This window comes from Bos grunniens, chromosome 12, assembly GCF_055505025.1.
Source record: "Bos grunniens cultivar Pamir isolate PY7600 chromosome 12, Bosgru_T2T1.0, whole genome shotgun sequence".
Classification (NCBI taxonomy): Eukaryota; Metazoa; Chordata; class Mammalia; order Artiodactyla; family Bovidae; genus Bos; species Bos grunniens.
In genome coordinates, this window is record NC_141176.1 from 21,446,063 (window position 1) to 21,463,470 (window position 17,408).

The window sequence follows — 17,408 nt, forward strand, 5'->3', positions numbered from 1 at the left end:
TCTGAAAATGGGGGGGGGGGAACCCCATAAATACACAGAATTAAACTTGTCCTGACTCTTATTATAGTCTTTGACTCATCTGTTCAGGCATCTCCAAAGGTCATCTTCATTTTTCAGCTGTTTCCTTTGGCCACACCATGTGGTTTACCAAGCAGAAAAAAATCATGTGATTGGCTAGCAGAAGCTTTGATGTGTAGTGAAAGCCTCAGGCTTCCTTCCCCCGTGCAAATGACCATTCAGTCCAACCTTGGAAGGGAGCTGCAATACTGCAGAGATGCCCTTCCAGAAAACTCCCTCCACCTCCCTAGCTCCAGTTCTGGAGTCACAGTGCCAGCCCTAGCTCCTGGGAGCGTGTATCTGCCTGGTACTTTCCCAGTGCCGTGCCCTGATGCATAACGACGCTGAATTTGCCAGTCTCATCCAGGAACCATGTGACTTTCCCAGGCTGCAGGGCTTTTCCTGGGAGCCGCCTGGTGCGTAGATTGCTAATAAGCCACCCATACAGCATTAAGGTTTACTTAAAATCCAGTTTTTAAACCCATTTGTTTCATGGGACCCCCCTCCTCCACCACCTCGCCCCCCTTGTCTTTCTGCCGTCTTCTATACTTACAGGGTTTTTTTTCGGGGGGCAGGGCGGGGGTGGTTAGTGATAATGAAAAGAAGATCTGTTGAAATAACTTAAAATGTTCAGAATAATATTATGACCCCCATTTCTCTTCATAGTGGACGCTGGTGGTGTAGATAAAAATCTTCTACATATAAATTCATTCTCTCCCATCTGCATCTCAAACAGTCATTCAAACAAGCCAACAGTGATAGGATAAGTCAGAGGGAATATAGCCTTTCTCCTCTTCTTTCGGGCCTCTTTGCGAAGTAAATATGCAAAGAAAGTAACCAAAATCCAAGTAGAGAAACAAAGGATGACAGGACGACTGACCAGTTCACAAATTGAATTATCAGGTTTGAAATCACCTCAAAATCTTTGTTGCTTTGGCTGAAGATCTGACGCTTCAAGTATTAAGTGAACTACCGTTTTGTGTGTGTGTGTTCAGTCGTATCCGGCCCTTTGCAGCCCCGTGGACAAGAGCCCACCAGGCTTCTCTGTCCATGGATTTTCCAACCAAGAATACTGGCGTGGGTTGCCATTGCCCCCTCCAGGGGGTCTTCCTGACCCAGGGATCGAATCTCCTGGGTCTCCTGCATTGGCAGGTGGCTTCTTCACCATTAGCACTGCCTGGGAAGCCAGACTATCCTATTACCAACAACAACAAGGATAGTAACAATAAGGAAGTGAAGGAGAGGAAAAAGAAGAAAATATCTTATATTTGCAGCCCCTGAGTGTTTACCTAGTGCTTCTATATAATGTTACTTTGTTCCCTAGCAAAACATAAAGACCTAATTCTCAATTTTCAGAGTAGAATGCATCAGAGAGGCTCAACAGGTTAAGAGACTTTCTTGAGGTCGCGTGACTGTTAACCTGGCAGAACCAGGATTAGAACTTGGGTTTTTAAGTCTTTGAGCTAGCCCTGGGCCCAACTAGATACAGCAGAATGGAGCTGTTTCCCCAAGGTCCCAGGGCAGGTTGACGTAGGACATGGAACTGTTTTCCTCCCCTACCTCTGTTGCTGGTCTTTACATTGATCTAGCCTCATCCTTCATTCTGTCATTGGACCAAGTTTTGGTCACATCTGGTCATGCTTCCAGAAAAATAATTTAGGTACTCTGCATCTTAAGAATTTATCCATGTTGGAGATATTTCCAAGGTACCACCCTCTTCTGTTTGTTCCTGTTTGGGAAAAGAGTACTGAAAAGCTATTAAGAGTATCTTGATTTTCATATTTCCTCATGTCACACTAAATTCCAGTCACTCTGGCTTTGAGGTTTTACTATAATTTTATTTTAGCCCTCTTCCAAATAGCTTGTGTTGCATCCATGTATGTGTGTGTGTGTGTGTGTGTGTTATTTCCCCAAAGTTGCGAAGACAGGCATCTGTTTTTTCATCTGTGTTCTTACAATTAATCAAGATAATTAAATTTAAGGCGATCTTATTCTTTGTAAATCCTAATATTGTTTTATGTATACCTGATAACTTTTCTCCCTATTCTTGAGACCAGGAGAATTTGCTCTACTTTGTTCTCCTTTGCTTAAAAAAATGTCTTAATATGAAAATTTTAAAACTCATATCAAATTGAAGAAGATAGTGTAGTAGACACTCATGTACTTACTGCTCCAATGCACTGTGGGTCTTCTGTCCCTATCTGTCTGTCTTTTCACTGGAGTAGTTTAAAGCAAATTCCAAACCTTATGGCTTCTTATCCTTACACACTTCATTATGCACCTCTCAAAAATATGAATCTTTTCCCAATAACCACAGTGCTGTCATTACTCCTAAAGTTGACAATCACTCCTTGATAATACTGAATAATTGATACATTTTCAAGCTTAACATACTGTTTCAGAAGTGGCTTTTTGCAGTGGATCTGTTTGAAATCAAGTCCAGACAAGGTCCGCACGTTGGAGGTGGTTGCTGCATCTCCTGAATTTCCCAGTCTTCCTTTCAGATTTTTTTTATTGCCACTATACGTTTGTTGAGGGGACTGAGTCAGTTCTCCTTTAGAGTCTCACGTTCTGAAGTGACCTCTGCTTCCTCGTAATGTCATATAACTTGTTCTTCTTCCTACCTTTTCCCCTAATTTTTCTGTAAGCTGAAAGTGGCCTCTGATATCTTGATTCAGTTCGGATTCAGCTTTTGGGCAGAACACTTGGTATTTGTACCGTGTGGTTCATTCTGCTCCTCATCAGGACACACAGCATGTCGGGTCATCACCCTTCCAGTGACAGCAGGATGGATCGGTGGTTCTGGTAGTGACAGCGGGGTCCCTGCAGGGCACTCTTCCCCATCAGCCTGTCCTTTATGGGTTCATCCACTGCTTTTCTTTTCCCAAATCCGGTCCTTTCATTAGGATTGCGAAAGGGTGATTTTGTAATCCTTTCATTTTTTTCCTACATTTATTAGTTGGATTTCTTCTATAAAGTAGAACTTTCCCTCATTGACTACAGCTGTTTGGTTATCCTGAAATACAATTAGTATAGGAAAAGCAACATAAGTTCTTAATTATTTCTCTTTAATTGCTCATTTTTTAGAGCAGACATTTAATGCCCTAGTTACCTTCAGTAGAGATTTGTTTTTTGAGCATTATTATAAACTCTTGGTTTGGTTTTTAATGATATATTCAGTATATTTCAGTAAACTGCTCCTCTTTTCCCACTTTCTTTCTTTTTAAAAATTTTTTTAAAATTTATTTTTTTTTCTTGGCTATGCCAACCAGCTTTATGAGATCCTACTTCCCTGACTAGGGATCAAACCTGGGTCCTTGGCAGTGAAAGTGTGGAGTCCTAACCACTGGATCACCAGGGAACTTGTTCCCCTTATTTTTTTTTTTTTTTTCCTGATGCTCATGTTGTCCCATCTTTGGCCAGTAAGAGCCACATTATTTTGCCTCCTGTGTCTTTTTGATAGAACCCCACTCGCCTTTGGTAGCATTTTTGTTTTGTTTTTTTCTTACCAGACCGCAGCAGGTTTAATAGCGGCCCCAAAGATATGCCCAAGTTGTAACCCAGAACCTACAAAGAGGACCTGATTTGGAAAAACAGTCTTTGTACATGTGATTGTGGTTTTGAGATGAGATCAGTCTGGATTAAGGTGGGCCCTTGTTTGTGTTCAGCTGCTCCGTTGTGTCAACTCTTTGTGACCCCATGAGCTGTAGCCTGCCAGGCTCCTCTGTCCACAGACTTTTCCAGGCAGCAATCCTGGAGTGGGTTGCCATTTCCTACTCCAGCATTTTTGTTTCTTGACGCAACATGTTTTAAGCTCGTCTGGTATTTTCCCGTTCCAGCCCTGGAATCAGCCGTTCCTCTTAGTGAGGAACAGTACTCAGATATAGCTAGGAAATAAGTGTATGTGTATTTTTTAAAAAGGAAAACAAATCATCAGTTCACATAATATTTCTATTTCAGATTTCACCTTATAGAGTTTTTATTTCATTTTTGTACTTGATTCTTTTATCTTGGGCTGAAAACCTTAGTTCCTAAGCATCAGCATAATTCCTTATTTTGCTTTTCCCATGGTATATTTAGGGCTTCCCTGGTGGCTCAGTGGCAAAGAATCCACCTGCCGGTGCAGGAGACTTGAGTTTGATCCCTGGGTTGGGAAGACCCCTGGAGAAGGAAACGGCAACCCACTCCAGTATTCTTGCCTGGAGAACCCCATGGACAGAGGAGCCTGGCGGGCTACTGTCATGGGGTTGAAAAAGTTGGACATGATTTAGTGACTGAGCACTAGCATGGGATATTTGTTTCAAAATAATGATACAGTATTATAATAACAGGACCACTGAATGAGATTTTAGTTTTTTTTGCTGTTTTCTTTGTCCTGAGGATATATTCTACCAAGAATATACAGTTAAAATACTGGGTTTTAAAGTGATTTGAAATAATTATGTTAGCTCTGTGGTTATATCAGGAAGTTGATAGTAGCTGTATTCATTTTTCTTTGTTGTCAATTTTGGGGATTTTTTTTAATTATAAATATTTTTCATATGTAAAATAATTACAAGATTCCATCATGGAAATGACCTGATGAGAGAAAATTCTTACTACCACCCTCATCTGCTCAGTTTTTTTCTCCCCTCTCCGTAGGCAGCCATTTAAATTTTTAAAAATTTTTACACTTAAAAATGTTTTTCGTTAATTTTTTTGATTAAAAAATTTTTTTTTTTTTTAGTTTGTGTGTGCCAGGTCTTAGTTGTGGCACTCAGAACCATTAGTTGTGGCATGCAGGACCTGGTTCCCTGACCACGGATCAGACCTGTGCCCCCTGTTTCGGAGCCCAGAGTCTTAACCACTGAACCACCCGGAACGTCCCGACGGCCATTTTGATCAATCTTAATTTATCTTTCCAGTGTTTCCTTTCATAAATATAAGCACACATGCGCGCGCGCACACGCGCGCGCACACACACACACACTTTCTCTCTTATATTTCCCTTTTGCTCTTACACAAAGGTAGGGTAGCATGTAAACTCTCACATACCTCGGCTTTATTTCCCCACTTAATAAAATACCCTGGAAATTATTCCATGTCAAGTTTCCTAGCTGTGTCGGGTTCCTTTGGCCGAATGTATCGTAGTTAATGGGTTTCCCAGGTGGCCACTAGTGGTAAAGAACCTGTTGCCAGTGCAAGAGACATAAGAGACTCAGGGTCGATCCCTGGGTCAGGAGGATCCCCTGGAGGAGGGCATGGCAACCCTCTCCAGTACTCTTGCCTCGAGAATCCCACGGACAGAGGAGCCTGGAAGGCTCTGTAGTCCATGGGGTGGCAAAGAGTGGGACATGACTGAAGCGACCAGGCACGCATCATATTTTCTAAGTCCTCTTTTGATGAACTTTTGGATCGTTTCCAAACTTTAGCTCTTACTGCGTTATGGGATATCATTCCTTATTTTGACCACTGCATCTCTGGGGCAGATCTGTTCAAGTAGCATTGCTGGGCATTCCCAACCAGGGATGGCTTTGGGTTGTTACTGGAGACCAGTCACATAGGCAGCCTCTTCTTACATGGACCAGCATTCCAGGCTCCCAGAAGGAAAGCAGGTGTTTGGCACAAATTATATTGTTTACACAGTTAAGGCACAGTCAGCCACTATTGTCTGTTAAAGTGGTGGGAACGCTCCCAAAATCCAAGTTCCCAGACGCCATGCCAATCTTGAAATAGCAGCCTTTCAGAGGATACCAGTCAGGCCTGCTAGGTTTTTTTTTTTTCCTGCAAAGTACCATTTTCATTTCTTCAGCTATCCATTCATGTGTCTTGCCCATTTTTTTTTTAAAACTAGGTTTGTAGTCTTCTTCCTAACTGCTCTTTTTATATTAGAGATTTGGACCTCCTGTGGCATCAGGTGCAGATATTTTTTCCAGTTTGTCTTGTGCCTTGTTTATGGTATTCTGCTTGTTGTTTGTGTTTTTGAATCATAGCTTTCCCCACTCCAAGGTTAGAAGGAAACTCTCCCATCTAGAACTTATATTTTTCATTTTTTTAATTTAGATCCCTCATTAGTTTGAAGTTCATCCTGGCATATAAAGAAATACAGATCCTGTTCTATTTTTCCAAATGACTGCTCAGTGTGTGCCGGCTTTGTGTTTCACTCATCTTTTCCTTGTTCATTTGAAAAGCCAGATTTTTATCAGATATGTACTAAATTTCTACATGCTTTGGGGCTTATTTCTAGACTTTCTATTCTGTTCCTGTGGTCTGTCTATTTAAGTAGCACACTCAGTTAAAGAGACTACAACATGTTTTAACATCTAGTAGGGCTAACCTCCCCCAGTCACAATACCACATTACTCTTATTTTCAGAGTATTCTTGGCTCCTCTTGCTTGCTTATTTTTCTATGTGAACTTTAGAATGAATATATCCAATTCTAAGGGGAAAAATTAATTTTTGCAGGGATTATATTAGATTTATAAATTCATGTTGTCAGAATTCTCATCTTTATCATGTTGAGTCCCACTGTGCAGTAATACAGCATGTCTTCTACTTAGTTACTTCCGCTTTTTGTGTCTTTCAGCATTATATCCAGGTTCTCCTCGTGTGAGATTTGCACCTTTCTTTTACATTTATGCTTTTTTTTGGTGGGAAGGTGGGGGGCAGTCAACCCATCCACTCACTTTTGAGAAACAATCCTTAATGCTTACATGATAGATTTGATGTTGAAACCCGGCACGTGTTCATTGGTGACCAGTCAGGCCAAGTAACCATCCTCAAACTGGAGCAAGAAAACTGCACCCTGGTCACAACATTCAGAGGACACACAGGTGGGACTGAAAGCCGACCCTCCAAGTGCTGCTCTCACACCGACTGTCCCCTGCCGCGTGTTCTGATATTCACATGATGTGCTGTGAAAGTGACGAGGTACACTCTGGGCCTGTGTGATGGTAACACGGGATAGATGTAACTGATTGCAGCATGATTCAGTATGATGGAGGGTCAGAAATGTTCTCCATCGGTTCAAACAAAAGAGCAAACAGTCTGTTTCAGCAGTGGTGGTGATCTGGTTCTTTGTCATGTTATGCTGGAGAAAGCCGTGGTGGGCAGATATTAAATGAGACGTCGTTTGAGGCTGTGTGGCAACTGCACGAACCCTGGAAGGACAGCTCGGTCTGTGCCCTCCTTGGAGCAAGGAGATGGTGGGTGGGACAGACTTCTACTTCGAAGACAAGTGAAATGAAAAATAGATTTCTCACTGGTAGCTAGCCTACATAAAAAAGGAACAGGTTCCTCTTTAATTTTCCTTACTCTGGAGCTCTTTTCAAGACCCCCTTTATGTTACTGGCCTGCTCAAGGTCATTTAAGCAGGGTGATAAACTATACCCACACTTAGCCTTTGAAAGACTTGGGTAAACAGTGATGATTAATTTTTTACTCGTGTTTTTAACATGTGATGTTGACCCTGGAAAATGAATCATTGCCTGTCCGTAGTTCTTAGCAAGCTTTTGTGTCTTCTGCGGTTTACCAGCCCACTGTTCAGTGTAGAACAGAGTTAATATGAGTCTAGATGTCTATAAGAACAAAAGTAGGTGAATGAGGATGTAAAATGGGATAGTACCTAGATCATAAGGGATTTCCTGAAGGCAAAAAGAGGAATGCTGTAAAGAGAAGATTGAATCTAGGGGAAAGATTCATCAAAGATCATCTTAATTATCTGTGCCTTAGGGAGGAAGAACACACAGAAACCTCCCTTGTGGGTAGAACCCAGGTCTCTTCTGATTGGATTTCTCTTTTTAGCCACCTTTACTCTGACCTGACAGGGACCTGAAACTGCCCCGTGTCGGGACTGTTTCCCCGCTGACCTCGGTCTCCTGATCTGTGGCTTCCCTAAGCCCTGTCTCCACCTGCGCTTGCTCTTGTCCTGGGGGAGGAGTCCTGCTTTGGACCCCTCATTCCCCAGCGTCCTTGGGCCCATCTTTCCTTCTGTCCCCCTCGCTTCAGCTGTGCATTCCCCAGCATTCTCAGTTTGGGGCTCCTTGACCCCCCTCCTTGGTAAATTTAACCTGGGATTCAGACTCGTGCACTCGTCTCCTCGTGCAGTCAGCTGCGGGGTCTGCCGGGGGTCACGGCCGGAGCCTCTGCCGACCGTTACCAGAGCCATCCCTCCAGCCCAGACCCAGGGGCTGCCTCACAGAACCCGGCTCCATACGCAGGACACCCCTCCTCTCATTCCCTCGGCAGCTTTTTTAGACCTTCCCCACTCTCCCCAGACCTCGCTCAAAGAAAAACAAAGGTTATCAGAAGCTTTCTTAAAATGTTTGGTTCTTGACCATCCCATCTTCCCTCCACAGTAAGCCAACTTCTCCTCCTCTGCCTCCTCATCTCTTGCCCTCCTGCCTCGTGCTGTCCTCGGCCCCAGGCTCTTCTTTCTCAGGGTCTCCACGCTGCAGGTTAATCCTTCGGTCTCCCTTTTGACCAACTCTTTGCAAGTTACTAACATCGAAACTTTTTTTTGCTTCTGGGGGAAAAAAAAAACTAACAAAACCCCTCTGATCTCATCTTAACAGCAGTGCTGCTTTTTTATTTTTTTAAGTTGCAGTGAAATGTGCACAACCTAAAATTGACCATTTTGACCATTAACCTTTTTTTTACCTTTTTTAGGGGGGTGGGGAGGGGTTGTGCCATGCAGCACACAGTTCCCCGACCAGGAGAATCACTGGGAAGTCCCCACTTTGACCATTTTTAAGTGTGCAGTTCAGTGACAGTAAGTACCTTCACACTGTTGTGCAACCACCACCACCCAGAACATTCTTTATCTCGTAAAACAGAAACTGTGCCCTTGAGACACCAACTCACTCCCTGCCCCAGCCCCTCCCCCCAGGCCCTGGCAACCACCATCCTGCTGTCTGTCTGTCTGCATTTAGTGACTCTAGGCACCGCACATGAGGCGAAGCCTACAGATTGGTTGTTTTGTGACTGGTCTGTTTCACTTAGCATAGTACCTTCATGTTGGCACGGATTCTTAAAAGACTATCATTTTCCCCGCTGCTTCACTTTCTTCCCTCCCACTGGCTTTCCTGCCACCTGCAGTTTGGCTCGTTCCGTCACTCCGGTCACACTGCTGTCCCCGAGGTGGCCAGTGGCCATGCTTTAAACTCTGTCCTACTTAACCTCTCGGTAGCGTTTGACATTGTGGCCATTCCTTCCTGCTGCGACTGCCCTCGTTTGGCTTCTGAAACACATTCCGTCTCCGTTTGAAGCCTCTGAGGGCACTCGCTCCTCTCCTTTGGGGTTGTACTGGGGGATTCTGCCGGGACCTCCTGGGCTCTCCCTGGTTGACCTTGGCCACCACTCCCAGTCACAGAACAAAAAGGGATAGTCATCATTCTCAAATTCCTCTCTACCCAGTGAGTGAGGCTGAAGCTAAACAGTGATTATAGTGCCTGGTGGCAGAGTTGGGGGAGCCACACCATGCTTGTCCATGAATATGGAGCGGGCACCTCGCTGGCACAGGAGTGGGAGTTGGTCAGGGAAGTCTCCCCAGGGGAGATGTGCCTTGGACCTAAGAGCTTAGGGGAGGAGTGAGAGTTGAGTTCATGAAAGAGAAGGAAGGAGAACAGTGCAGGCAGAGCAAACCAGCAGAGTCCAAGGCCTGGGGATCTGCAAAAGCCTGGTTCTCTTGGGAACTCCTACTAACTCTTTGGCTGGAACACAGAGTGTTGATGGTCGGGGGAGGGAGAGGGGAGAAGGAAGCCAGAAAGGAAATGAGAATCAGTTCAGATCACTGAGAGGATTATCCTGACATCAGGGAGAAATGGTTTTAAGTGAAGAAGTTAACCTGGTCGGATGTTTTTTTTGTATACTAATTTAAATAACATTATTCATAGTGTCCATAAAGTGAAACAACTCATGTGTTCATCAACTGATAAATGGAGAAATAGAACATAATATATCCATACAAGGGACTATTACTCAACAATACGAAGAAATTGTTGATATGTGCAATAATATGGGTAAACCTTGAAAGCATTCTGATAAGCCCAGAAGCTTCACCCCAAAGCAGTAGCTTCATTTTGCCTCTCCCCATTCCCCATGCAAAGAAAACCGTTCCTTTGTTTTTTGCCTACTCTGGAATTTTCATATAACCTGATTGGATGTTAAAAGATTGCTCTGGCTATAGAGAGTGATATGATGGAAAAGCCGGTAGGAAACTTTCCTTCACAGTGTGGCCGCAATGATGGGAGAGCAGGGAGTTGATGGACTCAAGGTAAAGTTTTAGGCAGTTAGCTCAGCAGGTATGGTGATGAACTGGAGAGTTCCCAGACTTGGTTTCGGCAAAGGTGGCTTTCAGCCCAAACTTCTGACTCTTTAATAGTTAGACGTTGTCCAGAGCACTGATCTGAGGGCTCAGAGTTCAGTATTGCTGCCTCCAGGTCAGAAAAGAGGCAAGCAGCTGCCTCTATTTGTGAGATGAGCCAGGGGGTGGTCCGAGGGTTTGTTTCATGTCTTCCAAGTTGACTTCCCTGGTGGCTCCGACAGTAAAAGCGTCTGCTTACAATGCGGGAGACCCAGGTTTGATCCCTGGGTCGGGAAGATTCCCTGGAGAAGGAAATGGCAACCCACTCCAGTACTCTTGCCTGGAAAATCCCATGGACAGAGGAGCCTGGTAGGCTACAGTCCATGGAGTCGCAAAGAGTCAGACACAACTGAGCAACTTCACTTTCACTTTTCTTTCTTCCAAGTTAGTTCCATGGGCTTTCCGGGTAGCACCAGTGATTAAGAACCTACCTGCCAATGCAAGAGATGTAAAAGACGTGGGTTGGATCCTTGGGTCAGGAAGATCCCCTGAAATAGGAAATGACAACCCACTCCAGTATTCTTGCCTGAAGAATCTCATGGGCACAGGAGCCTGGAAGACTATAGTCCATGGATTCGCAGAGTCGGACACAACTGAGAACCTTGATATTGTATCTTATCTTTCTGAAAGAGGGCAAAATATTTTCACGTGATTTCACCAGGAAGTATCTTAGAGGAAGAGAGGACATGGCCCAGAAAGGTCATTATCTAACCCAAAGGCAAATAAATTTAGCAGGTCACATTTCTTGTTGTTGTTTACTCACTAAGTCATGTCCGGCTCTTTTCAACCCACTGGACGGTAGCCTGCCAGGCTTCTCTGTCCATAGGATTTCCCAGGCAAGAATACTGGAGTGCATTGCCATTTCCTTCTCCAGGGGGTCTTCCCGACCCAGGGATCAAACCCATGCCTGCTGTATTGGCAGTCAGGTTCTTTACCGCTGGGCCACCAGGGAAACCCCGATCACATATCTAACTTATCATTATTCCTAGACAGTAGTACCTACCCAGTCTCTATCTCCCGTCTGGCTACAGCACTGCTGATTCATTTATAGGTAGTATCAGGGTGTCTGAGAGATTCCATGATGATTCGAGCATTGTGAAGCTCTTCCTATGTAGTAAGTCCATCTGGGCCTTGGGAGGTCCCAAACTCAGCCAGACACAATTGTGGACAAAGGGTCTATGAATGGAGAATTAGCTTAATCACCTCATTCCTTTACCCCCCAAAGACTTTAAGATGAGCCCAGATTCATTAAAGGCTGGTCTTTGGGATCTAATCAGTACAGATTCAAACTCAGAAGCAGATAAGTTCTTCAAATATGTGTACGGAGTCACAGCCATTCATCCATCACTCTCTGTCACAGTGCAGAAAGTCATAAAAAAATGTGAGTTAGTGATGGAATCTGCCTAATAGCCGTACCCGAAGGCCAAAACATGGCATTTACTAACCCATGGGGATTTAGTAAACTGATTTTATATTCTTACGCTCCCTCTGCTGGTTTTATTTCTGGAACTAAATGCCAACTATCATAGTTCTTTGATATTTCTGCAGAAATTAGAATATATTTCTACCAGGAAGTCATATACTGATTTGAACAAAGGGAAAAAAATCAGATTTTGACCATTGAAAATTAATAGTATCCATAAAATCTTTTTTTTTTCTTCTAAGAAATTTTTTGGTTAGTATGAACATATTGGAAACAGGAGGGCTTGAATGTGAACCTGCCAAAGTATACTACTTAATGGAAAATGAAATACAGACTTGTTCACTGACTGTTAGAAGTCTTGAAAGTAAAGTTTAGCTAAACAAAAATAAAACAAGAGCAGGCAAAGTTCAGTGCAAATGTGCACGTTCATATCATTAATTTGCAAGTTTAATTTTCGTTTGCAATGGAGGCTTTCACACCCAATAGACATGGATTTTCATCGAGAGTCAGTCAAGTCCTAGGGTCTCCATGTGACAAGGGCTGCCACACATTGGTGAATAAACTCAGCCTAGTGCTTGCTCTGTTCAACTCCCGCTCATGCAGTATGAGCCATTCAACCAATAATTGGAAATATGATGTGTGTAGCAAATGTTCTGAAGCCCCAGTGCTGCACATCGGCTGCTTTAGGGGCAGATAACAAGAAAGTTTCTTCTCATCCACAGAGTTAAAGGAAGGTTTCTAAGAAAAGTGGTGTTTAAACAACACTGTAAGGAGACTGATAGCTCAGTTGGTAAAGAATCTGCCTGCAATGCAAGAGACCCTGGTTCGATTCCTGGGTCAGGAAGATCCACTGGAGAAGGGATAGGCTACCCACTCCAGTATTCTTGAGCTTCCCTTGTGGTTCAGCTGATAAAGAATCCGCCTGCAATGCAGGAGACCTGGGTTCGACCCCTGGGTTGGAAAGATCTCCTGAAGAAGGGAACGGCTACCCACTCTAGTATTCTGGCCTGGAGAATTCCATGGACTGTATAGTCCATGGGGTCGCAAAGCGTCAGACACAACTGAGCGACTTTCACTTCACTAAGGAGACTGGGTGGCGGGAACATTCCAGACCCCAGATGTATGAAGCCAGTTTGAAGCCCACAGTGGGTAAGTGTGAATGGAGCCCATTGGCCCCTGTGGAGAGCCGGGCATGAGGGATACAGGCCAACCTTCTAGGCAATGTGACATCTTTCTCAGGCAGTGGGAAAACAGCGGTGGAGCTGAGGCAGGGTGGTGACGTGGTTTCCATGGTAACAGATCCTGTGGTAGCAGCCGGTGGGGGATTGAGTGGGGAGAGTGTATAGAAGGAAAGCTACTGTTGGAGTGCATGGATAGGGAGACTCCTGTCTCAACCGGAAGGACAGCATTGGGCGTGGAGCTAAGAGCAGGCATTTGAGGTCTGTCTAGGAGAGAGGGGTCAGCAGTGCTTGATGATTGATTCAGGGAGGTGTGGCTTCCATGTTTCTGTCTGAAGCATTCGGTGGCCAGTGGTGCCATTTCCGGAAAACGGGAACGTTGGCGGTGACAGCAGGTTCAGGAGGGAATATCATGGTGCTTTAACCCGAACGTGACCAAGCAGCACGCTGAGGAGGTGGCAGGGGGTCAGCTGGAGGTCCCCTTGTGGATCTCAGGACGAGGTACAGCCTAGAGACTAGAGCAGGTCTACCTTTCCAGAAACACCCACCCCTGCAACCTGGAGGGAAGAGCAGTAACCGAAGGGTCCGTACTTTATTCAAGGACTCCCTTGGATGGCTCTCCTGCAGCCTTGCTTCACCCACGCAGCCTCACTGAGCAGGTGTGATTGGGACCCTCGTGGTGAGGTACCTGGTCATACTGGTAGACACACACCCGGCACTTGCGGGCCCTGACTTGTGACCCTCCACTTCGCCTGTAGCTTTTGAAAGATATATTGTCAGCCTCCAAAAATTAGTTCCCTAAGCATTTGGTACCATGTATTTAATTCCTAAGTGTTTATACTCTGATCTGGTGCCATGGTTGGGAATTTCTTCTCACTAAATCAGAATGGTGAATAGAGTTTTATGTATAAAAGTGTTCATCTTAGCAAAATTTATAATAGTGAAGAGTTGAAAAATCTAACAGTGAGTGAAATAAGGTGCATCCACATGCTGGAATATTATGCAGATTTACGGGAATGCCCTGTTAGTCCAGGGGCTAAGACTTCGAGCTTCTGATGCAGGGGACCCAGGTTCGATCCCTGGTCAGGGAGCTAGATCCCACATGCCACAACTAAGACCCGGCACAGCCAAATAAGTAAAAAGACACTTGTTTCACCATTAAAAAAAAAAATTCCATTTATGAGAGTATATACTAGTATAGACAAAACCTTGGCTTTTAAGAGTGAATTCATGTATGTTCAGTTACTCACGTTAGTCACGCTGTGGAGAGCCAAGGCGGGGAGAAGCATATAATAAAACACTGGGTGGGATGGACAGAAATCTGGAGTGAAGTACAATCACATGGAATAAATGATTTTTTTCAATTAAAATATCAGAAACTCCGGAAACCCACAACCACTGCAGTTTTGGATCTCATTCTTCATCTTAGTTATAGGTCACGAAGGATGAGGAGAAGGGTCTGGGTGTGGATGGAGTGGGAGGTGTGCGTGTCTGCACTGCTCGGAAAGGTGGACTTGCTGAGGGTGGGTCACTCTCCCTGCTGCCAGAGGTGTCAGGCGGAAAGCCCTGCTGCTTATCCGGAGGTCTGTCTGCTGATAGAGGCAGTGGTCTTCTCAGAAGGAAGCTCCCACCCCAAGGTGCTCCTGAAGCTTCTGTCCTGAGGGTTCATTGCTCTCATGTCCTGTCCTCCCAGGCTCTGCCACTTACTTAATGGGCCAAGTGAGTAAACATTCACTGACCCTGTGTGCTACACTTGGTCGCTCAGTCGTGCCCGACTCTTTGTGACCCTTTGGTCTGCAGCCCACCAGGCTCCTCTGTCCATGGGATTTCTCAGGCAAGAATACTGGAGCTGGTTGCCATTTCCTCCTCCAGGGGATCTTCCCAACCCTGGGATCGAACCCAGGTCTCATATGTCTCCTGAGTTGCAGGTGGATTCTTTACCCACTGAGCCACGCGCTGTGCTTGAAGACAAAGCTATAGGAGCGAAGTCTGCAGTGGGGACAGATTTGTAATCCAGCAGTTTGATCCAGTGCGTGATGACGGCAACAGAGCATGTGATGTGTCTCACCTAGATAGGAGTGTTGGGGGAAAGGCTTCCTGCAGGAGAGGGCCTTTGAGCTGCTCCTTGAAGAGGGTGGTAAAAGGTAGGACCTCTGCACTCCAGGCAGAGGGAGTAACCACGTCTTGTGAGAGAATGGCTCCACCAAACACCCTGTGTGTACATATTTCATCCTCAGAACTAACATTGTACATTTATGTTGGCGTAAAGTGTCTTGGGCTTCCCTGGCGGCGCAGATGGTAAAGAATCCGCCTGCAATGCAGGAAACCTGGGTTGGATCCCTGGGTTGGGAAGATCCCCTGGAGGAGGGCATGGCAACCCACTCCAGTATTCTTGCCTGGAGAATCCCATGGATAGAGGAGCCTGGAGTGCCACAGTCCAAGGAGTTGCAGAGTCAGACATGACTGAGTAAGTCAGCACAGCACAGAGTCTCTTATTTGGTTTGATTATATCCATAGAGCTTAGCACAGTGCCTGCCTTATAGAAGATGCTCAGCGCATGCCTGTTGAACTGATTTGAAGTGAATGCTGTGATTTTTTGATACAACTGATAAGCCAGCCTCCAAAAGAGATCCCGTTATAAGGCTGTTTACATAGAGATGGGATAGGAACACAAAGTGATTTTTATTATATCTCCCCAGTTGCATCCTGTTTCCTGTCTTGCAGCTTCTCCTTCCTTCTTTCCGACTCATATTAAAGCCTGTGGTGTAACACTCTGAGCCCTGGGAGGGTCTGATGAATATGCTGCAACTTGCTTTAACCTGGTTATCTCTCTTCCTGCCTCCATTATCAAGAACTCCCCTCCCCTGCTCTGACTCCTTACAGCCTGATGTAATGTGGAAAAACTAGAGACTGATCTTATTTCTGAAATGTAGTTGATCTCATGATGGCTGCTGAGATAGCATGGGGACGTGGTGGTCCCCGCTTCGGGCAGACTCCACGAAGGACGCCGTCGCCGCGATGGCCCAGATGAGGCCTCCTGCGCTGTCATCACAGCACGTGTTGATGGCGTGTTTCCCGTGTCCCGGGCACTGTTCATTCTAGGCGCTTCTATATGTTCACTGGGCTCTCGCAGGAGCAGACGAGCGCACGTGCTTCTACTCTGCCATCTTGAACCAATAACTCATTGAATCTTAACAAAAGTATTATCATCCCTCTTTTATGGATGAAGCTTCTGAGGCTCAAGAGTATTAAAACAACATCCCCGAGGTGCTGTTATTTGAATCTAGAATCTGGTTCCAGAGCCTTGGCACTTCTGATACTGGAAACAAACTTCAGTTTCTTCACCATCAACCATTCTTGTCCCACAGTCACCAGCAAAGAAGGCCCAAGGGCCTGCTTCTCATAGCACGGTGCTGGTCGGTGTTGGGGTGTACTGGTTAGGGGGAGCTAATGCTATCTATCACTTGGCACATAGAAAGCCCTATTTAAGTATTTCCATGTTTATTTGGACAGAACACACACAGCCCGGCCAATGACGTCTTTAATTAAATAAGCCAAGTAGATTTCTTGCTCATGTGACAGTCCAGCGCAAGCGTTCCCATTCTTTTCTATATGGTGATTCAGGGTCCCAGGCTCCTTCCAGAATTTCTGTGTGCCCCAGGGTCTTGCAGTGCTCTGGGAGAAGTTTAAAGAGAAGGAGGAAAAGGGCCATCTAAACTGCCCAGGCCCGGAATGGATGCGTATGACTTCCACGTACTCTCTGGGTTCCCTTGCTGAGAACTGGTCACTGGTCCCCTAGATGCAAGAGGGGCTGGTACCTGGGTCCCTGCAGGACCACAGATTTCCAGGGAAAGCTGTATGTACAGAAGGGGGGATGTGGATTTCGGAAGACTGTTAGCTGACTCTGCCATGGATATTTAACAAAGTGAGTCACTTGAGTACAGTTGTGTGGGAATAAACATTTTGCACCATGGAATCCATATCCTGAAGTATTACATTCTCGGATACTGAAGGAAGGTTAAAAAGGAGGGGTATATAGCATTCGATAACGGGGAGAGAAGGCGAGTTATAAGGAGAAAATATTCAGCTTTCAAAGGCTTAAGCAAGCACAGCTGAGGAGTTCCAAATAAGATTTGTGGATACGAAAAAAAAAAAAAAGATTTCTTTTTCTTTTTTCACCCACGCTGTACGGCATGCGGGATCTTAGTTCCCCCGAGCAGGAATCAAACCTGTGCTCCCTGCAGTGGAAGCTCAGAGTCTTAACCACTGGACGCCAGGGAAGTCCCGAAAAAAGATGTTTGTGTCTTCATTCATCTGCTCCTTCGTTCTTTCAACAGATACCACCAGAGCCTGCCTGCTGCTGGCTCTGTGCTTATTGTGGAGACGGCGGGTGGGGGCGAGGGGCGG

At 45.2% G+C, this 17,408-nt stretch overlaps 1 protein-coding gene across 6 annotated transcripts in view; it reads left to right on the forward strand.

The window, feature by feature from the left end:
- The window catches only part of WDFY2 (WD repeat and FYVE domain containing 2), a 192,220-nt gene that overhangs the window by 142,434 nt on the left and 32,378 nt on the right, over positions 1–17,408 (forward strand). For 4 of the 6 annotated variants that reach the window (XM_086329181.1, XM_086329184.1, XM_086329182.1 and 1 more), the window contains one exon: positions 6,758–6,870. In XM_086329181.1, the coding sequence (XP_086185307.1) occupies positions 6,758–6,870 (113 nt within the window). Of the gene's footprint in view, positions 1–6,757; positions 6,968–17,408 lie in introns of all 6 variants that reach the window. The other 2 variants (XR_015138020.1, XR_015138021.1) reach the window with 1 other exon arrangement.